The following is a 25,844-nucleotide window of genomic DNA, read 5'->3' on the forward strand; positions in this document are numbered from 1 at the left end:
ACGTTGGTCCCGAATCCTCCTTTATGTTTTTTTCTTTCTTTTTTCCTTGGTCGGATCAGTAAACGCATTTAGTAAATTAGCAAATCACATGCAGTTGAATGACGTTTAAAGTTTTAATATATATGCACGTAATCAGTGTAGGGGATACTTGGCCTGAAATGATACGTAACATGTAAGATAGCCAAATTTCACGGATAATAAAAGGTTGCTTTGGAAAAATAACATTTAAAGTGATTATACAAGTAATTCAATAAGTATTTTAGCTAGAATCACAAAATCTCGCATATTCTTTTATTAGAACAAGACACTTTTTCACATGAGCCATTATCTCCAATGCCCTAGTAAAAGCAGAGTTTTTGATCTTGATTTAGTAAAAAATGAAAATGATTTTAATTCAAAAGGGTTTTAAGCTAGAATAAAAAAAACCTAACTTTATTATTAATTAGCATATGACCATTTGCTCAAGTTTAGTATTGTCCCCCTTGATCCAGTAAAAAAGGGAATTTTTTCCCTGGATCCGGTAAAAATAGGGAGTTTAGACTTATCTTAATAACCTCTTGATGGATCTTTATGAAACTGTACACAAATGTAGATCATTATAGGGCAGTGGTGCACACGCATCTCTTCAGCAACCAGTATCATTGCCCTTTAATTGTTTGACAAATTGTAAACTCCCACATAACAAGGTAATATACTGATGGACCCTCACGAAATTTTACACAAATATATATCAATTTAGGACGATGGTGCATGCACATCTGTCATTAGGATGCCTTCAGTTACTGCAGAGTTATTGCAATTTAATTATTTTAAATTTCATAATTTTCTCACAAAACATGGACCAATAAACCATGACACAGTGCTAACACAGAGCTTGTGTATATCTGGAAATTAAACAATTTTCAAAATATAATCCGCTCATTCACAGTATATGAAAATCAAAACAAAAATAAAGAAAACGAAAAAAGGGTCAGTAAACGGCTGATGTGTGCAGTACACATAGCTTTATGATGTCCTGCGGGCAATTATCTCATAAAGTTTGTCATGGTGACAAGAAGGCACAACTGATTCGTACATTAACCTCTTACTTAACGGTGATAGTAAAGAGAGTTTTCATCTGTTACTGTTGACAGAACGGGGTGACTATTACTTAAAATAAGCATGTAATTTATCAAACAAAGTAAGAGACTGATATACATATTCAAGTAAATATCAAAAGTCAATCCTCTCATTTAATGTAGAATTAATACGATTATCTTTGCGACAGCTGTAGCATACAGTCTTTTTCCAAATGTTTGCTAATATTTATAACCAAGGAGCAGCAAATTAAACCCAAGCAATTAGACGCAAATACAATTTTCATGGAAACACATATACATTTTCCATTTATTTTGATCAGGAAACGTGTATTGTAATAGGACATAACTGCCATACCTTTGATCTTGTCGATTCTTGGGTTGACATAAGAGGAAAGAGTCTTTCGAAATCTCGTCTTACGTCGTCCTGGCGTTTGAATCTTCTTCTAACTTTACACTTCATCTTTGTTATGGAATTGGTCCTGCTGCAAGTTCGGCCATCATTTTTGTGATTCCATGGTTCCAGTACGCGATTCAAACTTTTGAACAGATTCTCTTCTTCTGACAACCTATAAAAAGTAATACATGTTTCTGCATATGCTACGTGTGTATATACTACTATTATTGCAAATGTCTTTTGGGGATTTGGGTGTCACCTTTTAAAATTATTGCACGCAAAATGTGAAATCTTGCCGTATTTTGGAGTCTCGATGGTTTTCTCTTTGACAATCACTTTCTATTTCCTTTTCACTCAACCCCTCATCTCCCTTAGCTTTCTTTTTATTGCTAGTTGAGGTTATTTCATGGTTTCATTCTAGCTATGGAGCTGCTAGACCCTTCTACCACAAATCAGGTACGGATAGGCACCTAGTTAGAAACACCGACCTTCCGTAAGCTAGCTGGATTACTCATTCATATGAAAGAATTTACACTCAACCAACAGTTGGGCAAGCAATTAGAAGTCAACGACCATTAGCAATTGACACAGATACTGAAAATTGATTTTGAACCGTTCTATGCTTAGATGAATGTTAAATTCTTCTTTTAATTGTGTAATCGATAATAGGCATTACTAACAATGTAACTTGTACGGGCAATCTAAATGTTGTTTACCGTTGCAACATTATGACCTATGAATAATTCTGAAATAATTATCTATTTATATTTTTTTAACAATTGTTCGTTTTAAGCTTCCTGAACGTTTTATAACAATCAATCAATGGATAAGATCCAAACAAGATTAAGATAATAATGGAAAGCTATTGAAGAGTAATGTATAGCTTATCAAGTTATTAGTTCACCGCCTTTAAAGCACGTAATTACTACTGACTAAAAATTACTTGTTTCCACACCCCCCCCCCCCCCAAAAAAAAAAACAAACTAGAATATAGTCATTTATCTTCTGACAAATACCTCCAGCTCTCCGAAAACTTGTAATCGTTATTTCCATTTGATCGGCTTCCATCTCTGTGCACAAAATCATTTGCAACATTGCCGTCAAAGTATCCACATAGTCCCTCTACATTACCAAAATCTCTTGGAGACATATACACATCTATGTTCATGAATTTCGATCTTTCAAGTGTAATATCTATTACTGTTCCTGTCGGTGCCCTCACCTGTAAAACATCAGACATGGTTTCAACTTTGATATTTTGAATAATTATTGTTATATTTTCTGGTCCTTTCAGATCATAGAGTTTATTCAATGTATTCGTTTCCTTGTAATACAATTCATACAACTTCTTTTGTGGCGTGAGTGGCGTTGCCCATTTCGCCAGACACAACCAAACTGTGTCTTTTATTACATTGATTGGATGCGTTCTACTCGTCAGCAGGATCTTCCATGTTGATATTTTCAACAGCGATAATGCGATAATGTTTTGCCTCTATGTAGGTTCGCAATAAAATTTATATTCTCCCAAATACACTCCAGATGTTGTCAAATACTGATGTCGATAGTTTTAGTAATCAATGCGCGTAAGTGTAATGAACTAAATTATTTTAAATGTGGATATACTAATATCAAATTATTCAGTCGGATGTTTACTGCAAAACTGACCTTCCCCACACAGTAAGGATTATCTATTAAAAAAATTTAGAGGTGCATGATGTTCCTTCATGTATATCAATAAAACGGATTATCCTATAATCACATACGGTCTACCTATGATTATATATAAATCTTTCTCCAATAAATATGTGAACAACCTTTGTCACAGATCATTAAAATGTTGCTTCATCAAATAATACATGTATTTTGATAATAGTTACAGCGTAAATAACTGGGGATCGACCATGGTTCTTGGTCTTAAATTGACATCTGTATTTACTCAAATGAATACCTCAATTTCTAAAAATTACCTTTACACACTTCAGTAGTGACTTTAAATTCTCAGTTTTCAATGTTGTTAAAGTATTTAACTGTAACTAAAAACTTCACTCAGAAGTTTTATATAATACATTAGTCAAAACTAGCTGAAAATATGAGATTTGGTGTTTATCCAGTTGTAATATCAGTCCCTTAAAATTTCAAATGTTCACTGTTCAAATGACGAAGCCCGCATTAAAACGAATAAAAATGTAACTTTTGATACAGTCAAAAACATCATATTGTTGCAATGTAAAATGAATGCAAATGTTTGAAACGACAAAGGCCAAGTACACCAGTCTATAGCAGTATACTAGTAACTCACCCTGTAGCGAAAGTCATGAACACGATCGACCTCAAGTATTCCTCCATCTCCACATTGAACAAAATCAAGAAGGTTTAACCTGCCACATCTGTTGATCATAAATACATCTGCCCCAAAGCGTATAGCTATGCCACACGCACATACTGGCGGTGCAGGTTTTGAGCGCCGAGGAGGAAAGCAGTACCTTGCTGATTCTTGAATCTTTAATATAAAATTGAGTAAAAGTTATACAAAAGCAAACGTTCGATAAATGAATACATGTGAATGCCGTTTTAATTAATGAGCGCATATTTTAATATCATTTCCTTTACAATGATAAATCTGCAATATCTTGATTAAAGAAAAGGGTACAAATAAGTGTGCAATTTACGATATTTAGGGAGGGCCGAATGCTACCGTTGAAAGAACGTTGGTTCAATACATTTGCTTTTGCTTCTTCGGAACTGTTTTTCTGGTGCATACATGGATCAGAGTAAAAGAATGCAAGTCAATATTAAAGGGAACGCACTCTATCAACCTCTACGACGGGTTATCACATTTCTTTCAAAGAATTTTTAACAGTACTGGGGTCTTTGTAAAATATTGCATAAACTGATTCAAATCCCGAGTGTTACGACAATAATTACAGGATAACGAGCTGGGATATTTAACGATTTGAATTGTTGAAGGTCTTGAAATATATACCACTTTACCTCCATCTGCTGAACGGTGTTTCGGAAAAGCATATAATCACCTTCTCGCTGTTGTTCATAGTTTCTATAATGTGTTATAAAAAACACAGTTAGAACTTGTTGGCATTAAGTTAAGCACATGCATATGACACTGGTTAAAAAATCCATGTATTGTACTGTAAGTTATATACGATCGTTTTCATATGTGAGACATATAATAGTATATTTGTAAAAATTCAAACGTTCTAAAAAGCTACATGCAAAGTCATTACAAGGGCTTCGAAAAGTTTCAATTGTCTAACCTTCCATCAGCTGTTCGCATATGGGGGTCTACATGGGAATAACATAGCTTGTTCAAATGTCGCCATGCGTCTGTAACGTCCACCTAATAGATGATAGAAAGAAAAAAGAAATGAATCTCAAATAGTTAATAGTGTGTAAAATCCCGAGGCACCAACACTAAATCTATTCTGGACCAGGAAGGAGTGAGACAAAAAAGATGTGTCAATTATGTAACCATTATAACCACAAACGTTTCCGTCAAGCTTTTTACATATGTCTGAGTTATGCCTTTCATCAGAAAGGGAAACTTATTTTCGCCTGTATTTACTATATTTCAGTTTTTTATGGCGGATACCCAGGCATATTGAAAATTTCTTGAAAATTTTTTGACTTCTAGTTCAGAATGGAATTAATATTTCATTGATAAAACACGAAAAATACTACTCAGATTTATTTTTATCGCTACTGTTTAATTCACTATTATTTCTTGTCATGATTATGTAAATATGACACATATAAGAAATAAAAATATGAATGCTTACGTGCAATGTGTCTATCACCTGTAAAAAAGACAAATTTTGTATTAGTAACACGACACATTTGAAAACAGTCCTTTTATTACAGCATCACAATTGAAAATACTATTATGGTAAACAGGTATTATATATAATCGTTTTCAAACATTACATTCTCTTGTCTATGTCATTAGCATAACCCATAGAATATACTTAACACGTATGTATGGAAGAATACGAGCAATAATTGCAGTGTTATAATTCATTTAAATATTACTTAAATAACGAAATGAATCTGGAGTCCGAAAGTTTTCGCGTATAATTGATTTTTTGTGTTCAGAAATTAATTGGAATCATATTTAGTTTCATTTATTTTGTAATTGCAGTTTTCAATTCAGCTTTCAATTCAAACATAATAATTTTCTCTAACTATACCGTAAATTGATACATATATATGCAATATCATCTAAAACTATAATATTGTCACGTGATTAATTTCCATTAATAGAGCCTGAAATAGTTTGAATTTGAGTTACATATTTCTCCAACTTCATGTAAAGTGATTTGTTACGACCCCTTCATTTTCGAAAATTTATACTTCATTATAGTTTACCTCATTGTTTAGACGAGGTATGCGATACATTCTACTTTCTCAAAAAAAAATACTTTCACTGAACAATATGAGCTTGGATTGTCAACGAATAAGGTGCACGCTTATCATCTTCATCTACCCACAATACCTAGCGAAACTGTTAGACACACATATACAAGAAACTTTGTAAAAATAGTAATGCTAAAGAGGTTTGATGCTATGTACGAAACAGACAATCGACAGTCGGAGGATATGTTATAAAAGGCTAAATGTAAGGTGACTGTTTACAACTCCTTCATTTTTGAAAAAAAAATACTTCATTATATTTATACCAAATTGTTTTGAAGATTTGTTTGTTTGTTTTGGGTTTAACGCCGTTTTTCAACAGTATTTCAGTCATGTAACGGCGGGCAGTTAACCTAACCAGTGTTCCTGGATTCTGTACCAGTACAAACCTGTTCTCCGCAAGTAACTGCCAACTTCCCCACATGAATCAGAGGTGGAGGACTAATGATTTCAGACACAATGTCGTTTATCAAATAGTCACGGAGAACATACGCCCCGCCCGAGGATCGAACTCGCGACCCCGGGATCCGTAGATCAACGCTCTTACCTACTGAGCTAAGCGGGCTGTTTTGAAGCAGTTAATAGGACTGTCTACATTTTGAAATATATATATTTCTTCTAAACAACATCAGTTTCGGTTACATGACAAATACTACTATATTTCAAATAAGGTACAAGTCTGTCGTCTTTATCTACCCACACTACCAAGTAAATATGTTAATTACACTCATCTACAAGAAACATTTGCCAAAAATATTTGAAACAGACTATCGGCACACGAATTATATCTTGTAAAAGGCACAATTTATACATGGTTTTCCAAACACATTAAGCTTCTTCTATTTGTTATCGACAATTTGGTATACAATGTTTATGTCTCTGGGTGAGAAATATTGTGCAGCATGGCCGTCATGGTACTGTCCAATTTATTTGACCTGTCAAAAAATGGACCCGGCTTTCATTATATTCTGTTCGAGCCTATATGAAGATTAACATGAAATCCGGGAACATGTTTTGACAGGTCAATTAAATTGGACATTAGAGGACTTGAATAGTAAAATGGGGAGATATGTCACGGTACAGGACTTGAATATTAAAACGGGGAGATATGTCACGGTGAATGACTCGAATAAAACCGGACTTGATTAATAAAACGGGGAGAAAAGGTGTAGGCGGCCGGATAGCTCAGTTGGTAAAGCATCGGAACGGTATTCCGAGGTCCTGGGTTAGAGTCCCGGACCAGTGCACATTTTTCTCACCCTGTGACATATACATTTCCAACCACAACGGTCTATCAGCAAAATATGTAAATTGTTCAAAGCAGAGTGATACCTTTGTTTTAGACTTCAAATCCCGCCGAGAGCGATAATCTGCCCCGTCTGTAAGACGAACTTGTAAATCATATCCTGTGGCATCATCGTAATTAACATCCGATGTTGAAAGTTTGAAACGATACCTTTCGCTTCTGTTCCACTCTGTATCTTGCTTTATGGTCTTAAAAAGAATTCAAGCCAGTTTGTTCCTGGATATATTTTCGCATACCAGAAAACATCGTGGTTTGTCTCAGGACGATGTGATGTTTCTTTAAAAGTGTATGGAATATATCACTTTTTTATGTGTTGAACGATTTTCATCTTCGATATGTTGCTTCGTCCCTACATTTTGAATAGAACGACTTCGATATGTTTCAATCGTCCCTACCATAAATACAGATCGACTCGATATGTTTAAGGCGTCTCTGCCTTTTATACAGAACGACCATGGTAAATTTCATACGTTCAAAAGCTGGTTCAACTGGAACTATTTTCAACTGGTTGTTTTGTCTGTCTTGTATTGTCTGTTGCGTATGTTTTCTTGTTTGTTGTTAGCGTTTTTCTTTCGCCCCACTCCCCCTATTGCCCTCTCTTTTCCCTTGCATTTACGCTACTTTTTGCATCCCCTCCCCCTTTACTTTTAAAAAGTTTTCATGGCTCCCCTTTGTTTTGGCAGCCGAGTCCCAAGACGGTACTTGACTGTTTTTCCTACGTGTGCGGGTGCGTTTGTATGCTTGTGAGTCTATAACGGTGCCCTACTGTTTTCTTATGTGTTGCTTGTTCGTTTTTCTATGTTATTTAGTTGATCGTATGATGTTGTTTTCGTTGTGGTGCGACTGTTTTTTTTAAAGAACATGGCATTCCCTTCGTATATTCGTCCTTGTTCAACTTTCCCCTTCGGATTCCCCCACCCACCCCCGACCCCATTTCGCCCCTTATCGTTACCTTCCCCTCCATCAATATTTAACATAATTTAATATGTATTTGTTGGATGTTTGAAGCAATCCGTCTGAAATATTTTTTCATTACAGCTTCTTTTTGTTGCGGGCCTACTATGTAAATGCGTGGCTCTGGTGCTGTGGTTTTGGTGCTCTGTGCTTCCGGGGAATCTACCCTTACCTATTACCTTTTATCTTTAGTGTAAAACGACCTCGATATGTTCCATCTTTTTACTTTGATTTAAAACGAATTCGAAATGTTTCATACGTCATTATCTGAATGTAGAACGACATCGATATTTTCAAACGTCATTATGTTAATGTAGACCGACCTCCCAATGTTTCATACGTCACTATTATAATGTAGAACGACCTCCCAATGTTTCAAACGTCATAATCTTCATGTAGAACGACCTCCCAATGTTTCATACGTCTATCTTAATATAAAACGACCTCCCAATGTTTCATACGTTATTATTATAATGTAGAACGACCTCCCAATGTTTCATACCTCATTATTATAATGTAGAACGACCTCCCAATGTTTCATACGTCATTATCTTAATGTAGAACGACCTCCCAATGTTCCATACATCATTATCTTAATGTAGAACGACCTCCCAATGTTTCAGACGTCTTTAACTTTTATATAGAACAACTTAGATATGTATCATACGTCTCTGCTATGTACAGACAGTGAATTTGATATGTTTTATATATAAACTCATTTATAAGCTCCGTTAAGTTACAGAGGTACCTAAAACGTCAATAATATCCCATATTGACGTTCAAATTTCATATCAGGTGCGTGGTGTCATTTGTGACGTCAGTTTCATGCATGTCGTCGCGTTTAAAAGTTCTTTAACGACGATATTTACAATTTTACTCAGGCTAAATAACACAGTTTTACCATTTATATAATAATTATATGTGTAGTATGAGTATGTAAGAAAAAGATTTTAGTTTTGTATCGAGTAATATGTACTCGGTCTTTCTGCGTAATGATATTTCCGCTTCAGAACTCGTGCATATTTCTCGATACAAATCTAATAACCTATAAGTATCTACCTTTTATTTGAATCACGTCTCTATCTTCCACATTAACTAATAGAGATGTTTATCCGTCTATACGTACTTTTGATGTAGAATCTGTTCGATATGCTATACGTCTCTATCTTTAACATTAAACGCTTCCAAGGCGTTTTATACGTCTCTATCCGTAAATACGAAGCAGATTGATATGCTTAGTACGTTTTATTTTCCCTTTAAGGTGACGAACAAACTTTAATATAGGAACAGAGTAAGGAACGGCTTTGGATCGGTAAATGGCAAAAAAACACCTCTTGCGAAATTAAACTGGTTACTTGTGCATCAAAACTCACACATCGCATTAGTAGAATCCGTAGAAGCATTGAACAAACTGCGTCACCCAAAAAGTGACAGTTAAATGGACTACATGACCCAAATATCTGCTACAATATACCATTCAATATAAAAATGATATGTAAAACTATGCATTGCTCTCGTAGTTACTACATCTTGTAACAGTTAAGTATCATCGAACTAAATGTAAAAGGTGCTCCAAATACACACTAACAAGGTCATAAATGTAATAAATATTGGTACACGTACCTGAACTTGGTGGTTACTTTTACTTGTGTTGTCTGCATTTACTGCCAGAATGCTCCCCTTGCATATATCCGGCATAAAGGATGGGTCTACTATTGATAATTCTTCAGCGCAATGTGTTTGTTCACCGGCGGTATAAGCACAACCGATTGGGACTGTCTGTTCTACAGTAACAGTGACGGAACCACCCTTTGTGACTTTTACACCCATATCTGAAATCTTTTTGTTCAATGTCTGCTTCAAAATATTCTTCTTTCCACAAACATATGTCATCGCAAAAGCGACCTAGCTGGGGTTTTCTTCAAAGCGGACTTTCATTTAGTAATACACATTTTCACGCATCTACAGGGAGCATTTGGAAAAACATTTAATGCTCATGATAGTAAAGCATATATATGAATTCTCTCTAGCAGCTACGCTGGTATAAAACTATTGCTATAGAGCGACGTACAATGATGCTAAACTGAAATACTTGAAAACATTGCGAGAGGTAGAGATCATATTGATCTTTTGATTTTTTTACCTTCCATCCAGCAAAGAAGTTGAAGCTTGATAATTCGGAAGAATCTTCCATTGTCATTTTTATGACCCCACATTTTATCTGCAAATATACTTAGCATAACACACAATAAAAGACTGATTACAGCGCATGCAAAATGCAGGCTAATTAAAAATTAATGAATGTGATAACTTCCATTTAAAAGCTTGGTGGAGAAATCAATCTTTTCGACTTATAAGACGTATTACTTTAGAATAAGATACGATATCACAAGAAACGCTGACATTGTGCTATTTCTTTTACTGGATGCTGGATACCTATACATTTGTTTTCGACAGTTCAAGGAATAGTACCAACTAATAACATTACAAAATGTTTTTTCAACATTATTATGGTTTCTAAATTCATACTAATAATACTTGATTAAATTATTCCTTATACCCTTCTGAAGTTTGCGGTGAATTTCTACCTTTCATTGTAACATATATTGAAAAAAGTATACCTTGTAGCCAAGCTCCATATTGTTTATATCGCCACTTTTTAAAACAAGATCTTCAGATAAATTTGAAGGTTCTGTCTCGACGTACATGGTGTCATTGATATACCTATAAAACAGGGATGAACTACCATTAACAAAACTTAATAGCAGAAAACTGTGGACAAACGAGAAACATTCGTATATCTTAATGATTTGATAAAAGAACGCAAGTTTTGCATTAATTAAAGGTATACTAGACCCATAGTCTTATTTGAATTTTTTTTTAAAAAAACTACATATAGTTTATGTAAACATAAAACTAACAAGTTTATGTGTATTAACAGCACTATGCATTAGGTTGAAATTAATGCATGCTGTAAATATGTATAGCTGAACACAGCATAGATGTGTAATACCACCAAAAACTGAAAGTCTTTTTAAACAGTCGACATTTACTATGAACTTTACATAATTAATTCATATATTTAGTAAAGTTAAATATATCTGATGGGTATTTTCTACGGTTGAAGTAAATATCTAAATTGAAAGGTAGCCATTGCACATTTTTAAAAAGGGGATAATTGTATTATACGCGTGTTATCCACTTTAACCTTAATGACATTTACTATAATTGTCTAATACATTCACTTCCATTGTATGGATTTAAATATTTTGGAACGAATAAACGGGATAACAGACGGGCTATCTCCTAAACACTACTGGTATGGGTATAAAACCTATGGATTGCAGTCTGCATAATGTACAAACATGATTATACCATATAAATAATAATATTATATTTACCACTTTATTTTATATAAAGCATCATCATTCATTTCAAAAGAACATCTGAACTGCAAGGACGGGCTGTACACCGTTGTTGTATTACCGCCTGAATCAACGTATTGCGTGGTATGCTTTATTTCTGGTATCACCTTGACATTGTTCAACAACACTACAATATATAATTCCTAGACGGTAAGTTGACTTTCATATACATTTTAAACAATAATTTAGGGTGAACAGTAATACCGTAAAATTACTCTAAAAAAACCAAATACGTATTTAAAGTTAACATCGTCTATCAGTTTCTCGCATATACAAGTGAGATAAAGAGAATGTGACCTTACTAAACCCATGTCAAAAAAAAAAACTGAAAAAATGTTATTTAAAATTTTTTACAGCATTTTTCGATCATTCATTCATTCGTTTAATATGTTGATTATTATGTTATTTAAAAACTGGTATTTCTGGGTTTGCTCCAAGAAATATCCCAGCTTTTCCTCACCCCTCTCCCCGCCCCTCCAGAAGATCAAATGTTCGGCCCCTAAATTGTAAATTTAAAATTTGAATTTAAAATTTAAAAAAAAGTGTAAATTGAATTGTGAAATAGCCCAGCAAGTGTGGTTTTAAAAGGAATCTTGACTTTTTATTAAATCAGTTAGTCGTGAACATTCAACCCAAAGACTCGAATTCAAAATGAAGCTTGGTTGGAAATATAATCCTAATTTTGGACTGTATTTTTTATGTTAAGCCCGAGGAAAACTGAATTTGTAACTGAAAACGGGTTTACGACAATACTTACAAAAATGTAAGTATTTATAGAACTTGCACCTGTAAAAAGTAAAAGTAAATACAAAAGTCAAGATGTACGGAGATAAATGGTACTTTTTAAAGTACAGTCTGAAAAAAAAATGCTGTAAAAGTTAAATATACTTCTCATGGAAATAATTTCAGACAATAAGAGTCTTGTAAAATCAAAATTCAAAGGTTTGAATCTGTTTCGAATGTAAAAACACATACATAAAATATTCAGCTGTAGAAATATTCATACTTAGACACAGTTTCATGACATTTGTCCACGTCGTTTCAAACTGAAGCTTTCCATTGCACCTCCGCATATGAATAAAATAGTTACACTGGCTAATGTAATGCCAACCGGTTTCTTGGAGTACACGGGTAACTTGGCACAGTGTCAGTTTTACAGGCATTTCTCCAATGGATTCGGGTACTCGGTCTGAAAAAATGTGTGTTGCCTCTAAATATACACTAACGAGATATGAAAATCCAACAAACATATGCCTGAATGTTTTTTACTACAAAAAGCATTACCTTAAAATGTTCAACATATACACATCTCGATAGTCTCTACCCATTGTGTAAAAATGGAGAATGTAATCATCGTTATATTTTTCACATGGGATGTTGGTAAGTCGCTGATGTAATTGATACCCACTCTATGAGTGTTGTTTAATTAGTTATGCTAAAAAAGCCAAACAAACATGTTGTTGCGTTTTCATATCTCGTCAATATACGTAACACAAAATCAAGGAGTTCACTATTGATATCGATAGAAATTATGTATAATTCTCTAATTCAGCTATATTTTCTCAATGTTTTAGGTTAATGCATTAGTAGGTATTTAAACAGGGCTCGTACATTTGATTTTAAACCGTCAAGAACTATGTTATATTTTTCTTAGACTCTTTGTCCTTAGATTGTTTAGATATGTATTTCACTTTACCCGGACCTACAACCCTTTTGCAACTGTGGCAAACATTGTCATTCAGAACTCGCCGAAGAAACACTGTGCTAAATAGATAAATGTCCGTTGGTGTAATTATGCAAGTTGAACTTCCCATTGCACAGTATACTGAGAATAAACATCTGTCACAGTGTTGACTTTTAAAAACGTTCGTTTTGTGGCTCTATTATAGTTTGTCTGGTAGATACTAAAGATTGTTTAACCAGTCGTTCATATAGGCGACTCTAGTAGAACGTTATTGGCTTTACACCAGTCGTTCATATAGGCGACTCTGGTAGAACGTTATTGGCTTTACACCAGTCGTTCATATAGGCGACTCTAGTAGAACGTTATTGGCTTTACACCAGTCGTTCATATAGGCGACTCTGGTAGAACGTTATTGGCTTTACACCAGTCGTTCATATAGGCGCCTCTGGTAGAACGTTGTTGGCTTTACACCAGTCGTTCATATAGGCGACTCTCGTAGAACGTTGTTGGCTTTACACCAGCCGTTCATATAGGTGGCTTTACCAGCCGCTCATAGGCGACTCTAGTCGAACGTTATTGGCTTTACACTAGCCACTCATATCGACGACTCTAGTAGAACGTTATAGGCGACTCTAGTAGAACGTTACTGGCTTTACACTAGTCGTTCATACAGGCGACTCTAGTAGAACGTTTTTGGCTTTACACCAGTCGTTCATATAGACGAGTCTAGTAGAACGTTATTGGCTTTACACCAGCCGCTCATATAGGCGACTCTAGTCGAACGTTATTGGCTTTACACCAGTCGTTCATATAGGTAATAGAAAGAGCATTGAAACCCGAGGGTAAACGATTTGTACGAGGGGGCGTTTTGTATCATAGCCATCCATATATGGTAGTTGTAGGCGTTCTACATTGCCATATACAGCAGTTCAGTGAGTACTTAAAATCCTTCCTTCACTAATGTGTACAGTCCAGGTAAAATTAACCAACGCTAGAGCAGAAAATCAATAAAATACACTTCACTGTCTACTATTCCAGCCACGCTGGCATACTTTCCTATCTTACAGTGCGGTAACTAGCATACGGGTATTAAATACCTGCACACTTTTAGTTACCGCACCCTGTACTCAGTGTATACGAATTACGTGCACCAAATTTGTTTAGAACAAGGCAGTCTGAAAGACAGCTAAATCCCCCGCCACTGCTATGGATAGTGAAAGGGTAAACCTTTGATTTTAGCTGTGACCTTGACCTTGAACTGACATGGCTGACTCATGAATTCTGCACAACGTCTTGATGAGGTGATCATTTGACCAAAGTTTCATGAAAATCCTTCAAGGGGTTTAGGAGATACAGAGCTGAAACCTTTGACCTTCAGTTGTGACCTTGACCTTGAGTTGACATGGCTGACTCATGAGTTCTTGATGAGGTGATCATTTGACCAAAGTTTGATGAAAATCCTTCAAGGGGTTAAGGAGATACAGAGTGGACACCAAATGGAAGGCTCAAACCTTCGACCCTTAGTTGTGGCCTTGACCTGGAGCTGGCATGGTTGACTCATAATTTCTGCACATCGTTCTGATGAGGTAATCATTTGACCCAAGTTTTATAAAATTCCTTCAAGGGATTTAGGAGATATAGAGCGGACACGAAATGGAAGGCTCAAACCTTTGACCTTCAGTTGTGACCTTGACCTTGAGCCGACATAGCTGACTCATAAGTTCTGCACATCGCCTTGATGAGATGATCATTTGACCCAAGTTTTATAAAATTCCTTCAAGGGGTTTAAGAGATATAGAGCGGACACAAAATGGAAGGCTCAAACCTTTGACCTTGAGTTGTGACCTTGACCTTGAGCCGGCATGGCTGACTCATGGGTTCTGCACATCATCTTGATGAGGTGATCATTTGACCCAAGTTTTATAAAATTCCTTCCAGGGGTTTAGGAGATACAGAGCGGACACAAAATGGCAGGCTCAAACCTTTGACCTTGAGTTGTGACCTTGACCTTGAACCGACAAGTTTCATGAAAATCCTTCAAGGGGCTTAGGAGATATGGACCGGACACGATTTTGTTACGGACGGAAGGATGGAAGGACGGAAAGACGGACGGAAGGACGGACGCAGACCATTCCTATAATCCCTCCGCCACGGCGGGGGATTAAAAAACACCGAGCTATAATACAATAGAACGTTATTGGCTTTACACCAGTCGTTCATATAGGCGACTCTAGTAGAACGTTATTGGCTTTACACCAGTCGTTCTTATAGGCGACTCTAGTAGAACGTTATTGGCTTTACACCAGTCGTTCATATAGCCAACTCAAATAGAACGTTACTGGCTTTACACCAGTCGTTCATATAGGCGATTCTAGTAGAACGTTATTGGCTTTACACCAGTCCTTCATATAGGCGACTCTAGTAGAACGTTATTGGCTTTACACCAGCCGTTCATATAGGCGACTCAAGAAGAACGTTATTGGCTTTAAAACTGGAACAGTAAACTGCTTAGCAAAAGTTTATAATTCAGACCTAGCTAATTTAAAAAAAATGACTTGTTTAAATTGCCTACAGAAGGTGTAGCATATTTATAAGTAATCGAATAATTACTGCAATGGAATCGAGTATTGTGGATATCCTTGCTTGATTTAAGCCAAATTACAATTACAGAAGGTGTTTCGCGTTGTATTCCTGATACATAATATTAATGCAAATATTCATCCATTTAAACACTTTAATTGGTTAAGCAGAGACGTTCTGCATAACAGAAGCAGAAACAATAGCAATTTTTGTGGCTTATACATTTCTACTATTCTTATCAATCATTTCAAATATAGATTAGAAGTATATCAAGAGGGTATCACATCATTTTTTCAAAGCACCTACCTCGAAGAACAAAATGAACGGCAAAATCTGGACAGGCATCAAAAATCGTTTCTGTGTCTTCGGTGGAAGGAAACATATACGTGTACTGACTTCCGGCTTTGAAAGTATTGAACCACCCTGTTCCACTCAGTGAGATTTCTGTTACAGTTTCACTAACCGTTTTTGCAGTAAATTCCATGGTGGGGTCATTACAAGCTGTAAACCGGAAATAAATAAACAAGGGGCAAATGTGTTGTACAATACCTTTTACAAATGACTTATTGTTATTTTTACATCAATGAACTAGAATACCATTTTCTTTCAGACTGCTTTTTTAACAGTTCTAACTAAAGCTCAAAACTATTCCAGCCAATAGAATTGCCACTGGTCAGCCATGAACTGATTTAATTACATATTGTCCACAAAATCGAAACGCTTACGGATATCATTAGCAGTAGTTTTGATATATTAAAAGGGAAAAATGCAGAGTTCAAATTGTTTTATTATTGTTTGTGATGACTTAAGAATATCAAAAAAGATATACAAACCCCAAGTGTAACTAAAATGTGCCTCCCCTCCCCCTCCCCGGTAACAACTGGCTGCTGGGGTTTTCTTCCATTTCATTCACCAGTATTTTGTATTTGGCTAATGATAATAGGCGTTGAAATTGCACGACTTCACAGCGGAATATTTATCCGCGAAAGCACGTGTTCATATGTACAAATGCGTAGCTAATAAACTGTAATGTTGCTTATTAATACATACATTACAAAAGTTAAAAGGAAAAATCCTGTTTACCAAGTCAGCTACCAAACGTGGGCACAATAACCGGTTATATGACCACCAGGAATGTGTGATGTCTTCTTGACGTCATTTTACCCTGTGTTGTTGCGATAAATAATCCTTTAAAACTTTATATAAAGAACAGATTCAAACAATACAGTTCGTGTTTAGGTATATAATAAACAATTCATTAAACCGTGAATGCGCCTTCGACCGTAACGCGGTTTATTCTCAGGCATCTGCGACAGTTCATATATTTGGAATTCTCGGCTATTAACGTTGCCTTTCGCATGCAAAATGACTAGATGTTTAGTCGTGCTAATATCCATCTCAGGTCCCTCACTATCGTTTAATACGTGTATAATACCGAAATGAAATTGTTTTTGTTGTAACTGTGTTAACTTAAAATAAAACCACACTTACCTCCCGTGAAGACATACTCTGAAAACAGAAATTATAATTGATAGCTGCAGTAAAAACATCAAGGTAATAGTATCACGTGAAGCAAGACGATAAACTTATAACTGAAAAGGCATGATGATGACCGTTATCATACTAGGTAAGCACGACAATAAAAATATCATAGAAAAGCTTGAAAATATCATATATATATATATATATATATATATATATATATATATATATATATATATATATATATATATATATATACCGTTACAAATGTAGACTATACTTCTTATGGCGTCTACCCATGGAAATCTGACAAGAATATCACCCCCGCAATTCCTCATATAAACGTCAACCTTTTCTTTACACAGATCATTCTGGTTCCTGATGCATGCTTCTACAGACAACACTGTTTCATTTAAGTCTTCAACGACAGGCGGCTTGTCTGAAATCACGTTGATTATGTGTTCATGAAACAATTATCATAATAAAACTATATTTGTTATCAATTATATACACAATATAGAATTTTTTTAAATTTTTTTTGGTGGGGGGGGGGGGGGGGGGGGGGGGGGGGGGTTAACGTCGCACCGACACATGATAGGTCATAGAAATAATTAAATGAGAATATGGTGTAAAAATGTATTACAACGTAGACTTTTTACATATTATAAAAACAAACAACAATTTCCTTTTCATTTTTGGAAGAAAGCATTACACAACTTAATCTTACCTTAATCGTCTGCATCGGCTTAAATACATAAAATATTTAAGAAATCAACGAATACCAATAAACTTACGCGTCAGAAACAGAAAGTCCCGGTCTGTGTAATATTTTGAACAAAGTGATATCGTGCTTTCTTTCCACGCCAGTTCCATGTACCCTCCCCAAAATGTTGCTGTGTACCAATATATGCCACCCAAAGAATAGCAGTTATCATAGTTAGTACAGGTTTTAGGCCCGGTATTGTCCGGCGTAATCTCATTGCATGTTTCAAGTGCCTGAAAGAAAGTCTGATACAATCTTCGTGCAATCACTGGTAACAATAATAACAAAGAAGCGTAAATGAAGAAGACTTATACTGAAAGTCTTTTCCATAGATATATCATATAAATTGTTACAACCACAATGTCTTCTTGTCTATCTCTTGGCCTGATGCGACCAGGGCGGTGGGGGTGACTGGGTGTGAGTAAACAACTTCACATGTTGGTAAAAAATATCATGGAAAAATGAAAGAAGTTCATGAAATTCTACAAATTGGTTAGTTTGGTATGAATAAATATGTGGACTTTTAAACAATTAAAGTGCAATAACTCTGAAATTATTTGCTTCTTTGTAACATCCTTAACTTTTTGCCGGATATATTTCTTTGCCATTCCTCACCACAAACCCATTCGGCGGGGTAATACATGGTGAACATGAATACAAAGTTTTATTAAATATTTAAAACCACTTCCTAGATATGGCTCCGGACGGATGTACGAAAAGACGGACAGACGGATGGACAACGTCAAAACTATATTCCTCCGCCTTCCGCAGGTGGGGTGTGGGGGGGGGGGGGGGGGTGAGGAGGGGGATAATAAATAGACAGATCATGATATCGAGATGTTTTAGAAATTTTCCTCCTTTGTCGTCTGTTAAAAAGAATGTTTCTTGTTAAATATGGTAAAAGGAAGTCCCCGCCTAGAATGGATGGAACAACTCATTTTCAGCTAAGCCCTTGCAAGGTGTCATATTAACCTCCCCAGCATCAAGTCTTTGACGATGCTGATAGAAATTTTATCAATTTAAGTAAAACAGCCAGCGCGATAACGGTCACGACCAGAACCAGGATCGCTGGCGTTGTAGTCCAACCTTCTATCTACTGTGCAACTAACTCCCTATGCTAACCACTGCGCCACATGACCCCATAAACAACTCCACATGTGACGGCATATCATAAGTATGTCCACATGTAATCATTATTTTTTCCACAAAATAAGTTGCATCTTTGTCGGAAATGTTTTGTTGTTGTTGAGTTTAACGTCGCACTGACACAATTATATAGGTCATATATAGGTGACATTCCAGCTTTGGTGCATGAAAGACCTCAGGTGCCCCTCCGTGCATTATTTTATCGCAAGCGGGCACCTAGGTAGACGGCAAGTTTCAAGAATATTTAGAAAATAATATTAATAACAAACAAGAGCTGTCGTAGGACAGCAACGCTTGACTTTTTAACAGCCTTGTCAACTGAATGAATATAAAAGTCGAAAAGGGGGAATAATTTTGTAAAAAAAAAAGCAAAATAAAGTTATGGGACTTGTGCGATGTAAGTCAGTTTATCACAGTGAATAAGTGTGTGAAGTTTCAATCGACTCCCACAAGTGGTTACTGAGATACCAGCTTGCATACAATAAACAAGAAACGCGGCAATGCCACGAAACCCGGTTTTCAACACTTTTCATAAGAATAAAAAGGTATACTGAATCACAGTGCACCACTTTAAAGCACAACCCTAACCCTAACCCTAACCTAACCCTAACCCTAACCCTATTTTTAGTAACAATGACCTTGATCTTGATCCCAGAAACCCCAAAATCAATCCCAAGCTACAACTTTATATACGTTTTCTATACACCAAGTTTCATCATGATAGCTCATTCCTAAGTTAAGTTATTGACCGGAAACCGTTTTTCTATTTTAAGTAACAGTGACATTGACCTTGACCCCAGAAACCCCAAAATCATTCCCACCCTTTGTCTTGATATAAGCTACATACATACCAAGTTTTATTCAAATATCTTTACCGAAACAAAAGTTATTGACCGGAAACACCAGTTTGACGCCGCCCGCCCATCCGCCCGCCCGCCCAACGACATACCCCAATCTAATAACTCAGGTTTTCGTTGAAAACCTGGTTAATTAACCAAATCGGGAAGCGGACGCCGATGTACGGTTAGTCAAATAGCTTTACCTATCCTTGCATACCAGACGGGGATTTCTGGTGATTTCACCGGTGCTGGCACAGTGAATAAGTGTGTGAAGTTTCAATCGACTCCCACAAGTGGTTACTGAGATACCAGCTTACATACAATAAATTAACCAAATCGGGAAGCGGACGCCGATGTACGGTTAGTCAAATAGCTTTACCTATCCTTGCATACCAGACGGGGATTTCTGGTGATTTCACCGGTGCTGGAAAAATCCATATTATACCCCGGGGTGTAAGTGACTCTCGTACTGTAAGTGACGTTTTTGTAGTAATTATATTTTATTTCATAAAACGGAATAAAAATCTAATACCATGACAGTTCCTCTTTGTTCCTGCAAAGAGCTATGTATTTTATACTTCTTTGGTTCCTAATTATATATTTCTCGATCAAAGATACGTTATTTTATCAAAAATTCATAACGTTACGCTGCAAATGATAAAACAAAACAGGAACTAAACATCTTTTGTCTTTGAAACGTCATGACATCTTTCCTATTTACAGACAAAGTCATTATCAGAAGTTTATAGGAAGTCATATGTTTACTACTTTTACATTATGATTTAGAGACTGGAAACATAAACAAGTTAATTAGAGACCATGTGACCTTGACCTTTGATCTACTGACCCCATAACCAATAGGAATTAAAATCCGTAGATATAACACGTTCTGAGAAAGTGTTCGGAAACGAAACTCTTGGCGGACAGACGGACATTGGTACAAAATAATACGTCCCGTTTTTTTAACGCGCATACAAGAATTAAATTTCATTAGTAGATGAATAAGTTTGAATTGCCTACTACAATGCAATGCAACACGGTGTATTGTATATATATTTCTATTGTTCTTGTACCTATAAGTGGCATTTATCTATTGTTATTGTACTATCTTTTATATCTATACAGTTGTTTGCTTCTGTATGCTGTACAAAATCGTGTCTGTTTCCATTGTTTAACTTTATTTTCCGCATTCAAGCACACAATTGCTTGAAATATTTGCACCCGAAAATAAAATATTACAAAGAAAGCATTAGAATCATACAATTGGTATTACTTCCTCATCACTTGTGTATATGTCGCTTTGTATGTACATATTTGCTATATTTAGTGCTTATGTTTTCAGTGTTTGTGAAGGTGAAGGTAAAGTTTCTTGTTTAACGTGGGTAGTCGACGAAAGTTCCCACCTGGAATGGATGCAGCCGAGCCCACGACATGTGTCATATTTACCTCCCAAGCATTCAAGTCTAGGCCGAAACTGCTGGAAACAATAACAATATAATACCAAACACCGGACACTAGTCGGGATATCAGCCGCGGCCGGGAATCGGCGTTGTAGTCCAACCTGCTAACCACTGCGCCACTGACTCCATATACGAGTCACCGTGTACGAGTACATATTATTATTTCTTCAATACATTGACATTTTCATTCAAAATTGCAATACATTATGAGACCAACGCCGCCTAGATAAAGTATCTTTGAATAGACGGCAGTTCATCCCATCAGGTCTCATCGGGTCTTCAACAAACTCTTAGTAAAATACATAAAATATAAGTAATGAGAAACAACAAAAGATCTGGTTTCCTATGAGGTCTTTTTTCTGCAAATTTAAACCAAAGAAATAAAGCGTACTGCCCATAAATGCATTCTATTAACTTCAACATACATGTATATGAAAAATAATCTTTTCATTGACTCGTATAATTAAAAATACCATTCTGGAGACAATAGTAAATTGATAAAAAGTACAATTACATGTCTGCTTTAAATAACAGTCAAAAATCTTTTATTTGATTTACCTACAAGTCTGAACCATTTCACGTTCAACAACTACAGACATGTTTTCATATGCCATGTCGTCATTCGAGGTACGAGCATTTTACCGGTAGTTGTCACTGGACTTCCGCAGTGCTAAATTTTCTTTAAGTTCTGTTATTGTCGAATTAGCACAGATTGTGATGAAACTTTGCACGAATTTGCATTCTGCAGCTACTGATAACTCAGACATGTAAATCTGCTAAAATCAAAGTTATGGCAAGTTGAATATTTGCCATTCTCCAGTTTTAAATGCTGACGAATACGGACGAGATGTTAGAGACAACAGACGTTTGTGAACAATATTGTGGTCATTTTAGGAATTAAAATAGTGGATCTATTAAACAATGATCACAACAACAAACATAGTCATTAAATACGAATCGCAATGTTAAGTAATTGTTAATTCGTAAACGTGGGGGCTATTTAGAGCACCATCCATTTAATACCAACAATCTTTTAATCTTAAGTTAACAAATTATGAAAACAATTAAGAAATGTATACATTACCATCTGTTGTTCACAAGTTATGACGAAAACAATCAAGACAACGATATAATTTTTATCCATTTTTTATTTCATTCATGTAAAAAATCCAAACTAAACAGTTTATAATAAATCACAAAAAGACTAGCAAAGTTTATGTTGTAGAAGTTACATAAAATATTTCTATTTATAATTCAAAAGAAATTCATGCGCGGTAGTTTATTTTTTTAACTTCCTGGTAATACGACTATTCATTGGCTCTATTACACCCATTTCAAGGGATTTTTCAACAATAATTAAGAAATAATGTAACATGGACCCATGTTTTGATATAAATTTGAACAACTAAAGAGGGTATACGTATGCCCAATTATTTCGCGAAGGCGTAGCCGGAATGAATTGTTCTATGCGGTGTATAACCGACTTGTATACAAATATATTACTAGTATATAAGCAAAGACAAGGATCTAACAGAAAAGGCCAAGTCCCCATATCTCAGCATTCCAAAACAATAACTCAAAGCAGCGTATGTCACTATGTGCATACAAATATACGTATAGTAAGAACTAAACACACATATCAAGGAGCACACCGGAGCACCGCCTTTGAACGGTCAACTGCAAAAGGCATTCATTTTTCAAAGGGAAACAACTTTTTCTTGACGATTACTTAAAATAATTGGAAAAAGTTATCCCCCTTTGAAAATGAATGCCATTTGTACTTAAAATAATCGGAAAAAGTTCCACCTCGTTATGCGAAATTTTACCACTCGCACACTATTGCAAATGCATCAAATCGAACATGTGAAACTGTTCTTTGAAAATGGTGAGTTTTTAAAGGCGTTTAACTGTCCGGAAGTGGAGCCCCATTAGGTAGTCCTTTTCCGGAATTGAATTTTTTTATCAGTTTACTGACACTTGTTTCGTAAAAGTAATATACATGTTTTACATGCTGTTCAATTTTCATGTCAAACAACCCTTTCTTTCTGTGATTTGGTGTTGTTTGAGTTTTGTTTCGCAAGGCCTAATTCTCAAACTTTAACCGCTTTATCGCACGCAGACGCTTTATGTTTATCGCTGCCATGTTCAAAAGTTACAGCACGGTGTAATGATACTTCACCAGGTGAATCAATAACATTCGTACAGGTAACTAAATGCACAATATGGTAAACACAAAGATCCTCGTCTGAAAGTGTAATTGTATAGAAATATTTTGGAAAACTTTAAGAACGACATACTCACATAGATCTTCTCATGTACTCAATGCCTTTGCAGAAAGCAGCTCCATTTGGGGCCCAACGAAGAGGTCGGAAAACAGGTAGGCCTACCAAAACAGTTCTCGCTCTGCTAAATATCATTTGGATTATACTAGTATGTATTTTATAAAAATAAAGGGGACGCTGTAAGGAAGCTCTGATTTAGAGCATGTATGGCACCAAACTGTATGTCGACAGGACCTCAGCATAACAGTGTTTTCACAATATTTAAACAGTCATGAAGAGCTTACATGTTCTACAAAATAATTTATATAAAGTGACTATTCTGAGAGCCTAACAATCAATTCAGAATGTGTGACTATTTTGTTATTGCAGGGTTATTCTGAACCATCTTTTATGTTAATTGGAAGATGAAAAACAGTAGCACCCCTTCTCAGTGTTTGCATGATGCCAAAATATGTTGATGTGACATTAATGTTACCGTATTTGATGAAAATAGCCGGATTTTAAGCTCACCTTAGCATGGTTTAGACGAAGCTTTAACTATAGTCTTTTGCCCGGAGTTATAGCCCTTAACTGACAAGAACTGCTGAATTAGTCTTTTGTGTATTTATTTTTCGCTTTTCGCTAAACTGAGTCAGCTGTGAGATGGATGGAAGATCTTGGTTTCTTTCGACAATCGACCTTCAATTTTAGATAGAAAATATGACATTATACAGTGCTGCTGTTCTGTAAGAATAATATGTATGGTCGTCAATAACTTTCTGCATCATGCTCAGCTGATTACCACAGTAACCTTTCAGTTTTGAACCTAACATGAATAGAGCCAATTGTTATATTTATATTTGCGTGCATTTTGCAATCCCGGAGACCATCTATTTTAGCCGGGGCTGGTGGGCGTGAGGGATATTGCATCCCGGAGACCATCTATTTTAGCCGGGGCTAGTGGGCGTGAGGGATATTGCATCCCGGAGACCATCTATTTTAGCCGGGGCTAGTGGGCGTGAGGGATATTGCATCCCGGAGACCATCTATTTTAGCCGGGGCTAGTGGGCGTGAGAGATATTGCATCCCGGAGCCCATCTACTTTAGCCGGGGCTAGTGGGCGTGAGGAATATTGCATCCCGGAGCCCATCTATTTTAGCCGGGGCTAGTGGGCGTGAGGGATATTGCATCCCGGAGACCATCTATTTTAGCCGGGGCTAGTGGGCGTGAGGGATATTGCATCCCGGAGACCATCTATTTTAGCCGGGGCTAGTGGGCGTGAGAGATATTGCATCCCGGAGACCATCTATTTTAGCCGGGGCTTGTGGGCGTGAGGGATATTGCATATTTCATTACCTTTCATGAACAAATCAGATCAAACAAAGTTTGCTACAGTTTCTATGCTTTCATATGATCTTCTCACAGATTTTATCAACTACCACAGCAAAAAAAAATTCTACTGACATATAATATATAAACACTGTCAGTAGAATTTTTTTCAACAAGAGGGCCATGAATGCCCTGTATCGCTCACCTGACCTATTGACCTAAAGATCATCAAGAATAACATTCTGACCAAGTTTCATTAAGATATGGTCATAAATGTGGTCTCTAAAGTGTAAACTAGCTTTTCCTTTGATTTGGCCCGGTGACCTAGTTTTTAACCCCACATGACCCAGACTGAAACTTGACCTAAAGTTCATCAAGATTAACATTCTCACTAAGTTTCATGAAGGTACAGTCATAAATGTAACCTCTAAAGTGTTAACAAGCTTTTCCTTTGATCTGACCTATTGACCTAGTTTTTGACCCCACCTGATCGAGATTTGAACTTGATCTATAGATTATCAAGATCAACATTCTGTCCAAGTTTCATTAAGACATGATCATAAATGTGGCCTGTACAGTGTTATCAAGCTTTTCCTTTGATTTGACCTGGTGACCTAGTTTTTGATCCTATATTACACAGATTCAAACTGGGCCTTGAGACCATCAAGATTAACATTCTGACTAAGATTCATGAAGATACAGTCATAAATGTGGCCT

At 36.0% G+C, this 25,844-nt stretch overlaps 1 protein-coding gene across 1 annotated transcript; it reads right to left on the minus strand.

Moving 5' to 3' along the window:
- Positions 1–162: 162 nt before the first annotated feature.
- On the minus strand, positions 163–22,779 carry LOC123526134 (uncharacterized). The gene is made up of 17 exons (XM_053522800.1): positions 22,622–22,779; positions 18,124–18,325; positions 17,589–17,768; positions 17,339–17,356; positions 16,154–16,348; positions 12,590–12,772; positions 11,560–11,710; positions 10,780–10,882; positions 10,302–10,379; positions 9,782–9,997; positions 7,231–7,392; positions 5,268–5,285; positions 4,746–4,828; positions 4,465–4,528; positions 3,773–3,973; positions 2,490–2,695; positions 163–1,645 (listed from the first exon to the last, which is right to left on the minus strand). Exons 1-17 carry the CDS (start codon positions 22,679–22,681, stop codon positions 1,396–1,398), a joined length of 2,370 nt encoding a protein of 789 aa, XP_053378775.1. The 5' UTR covers positions 22,682–22,779; the 3' UTR covers positions 163–1,395.
- Between the last annotated feature and the right edge of the window lie 3,065 nt (positions 22,780–25,844).

This window comes from Mercenaria mercenaria, chromosome 14 (genome assembly GCF_021730395.1).
Source record: "Mercenaria mercenaria strain notata chromosome 14, MADL_Memer_1, whole genome shotgun sequence".
Lineage (NCBI taxonomy): Eukaryota > Metazoa > Mollusca > Bivalvia > Venerida > Veneridae > Mercenaria > Mercenaria mercenaria.

Coding starts and splice junctions, on each gene's coding strand:
- LOC123526134 (XM_053522800.1), bottom strand. CDS start 22,681: ATGGATAAAAATTATATCGTTGTCTTGATTGTTTTCGTCATAACTTGT. Junction 12,773..16,153: donor CGTTCATTTTGTTCTTCGAG/GTAGGTGCTTTG, acceptor ACATTTTTTCAG/ACCGAGTACCCGAATCCATT. Junction 10,883..11,559: donor GCTTTATATAAAATAAAGTG/GTAAATATAATA, acceptor CCTGTTTTATAG/GTATATCAATGACACCATGT.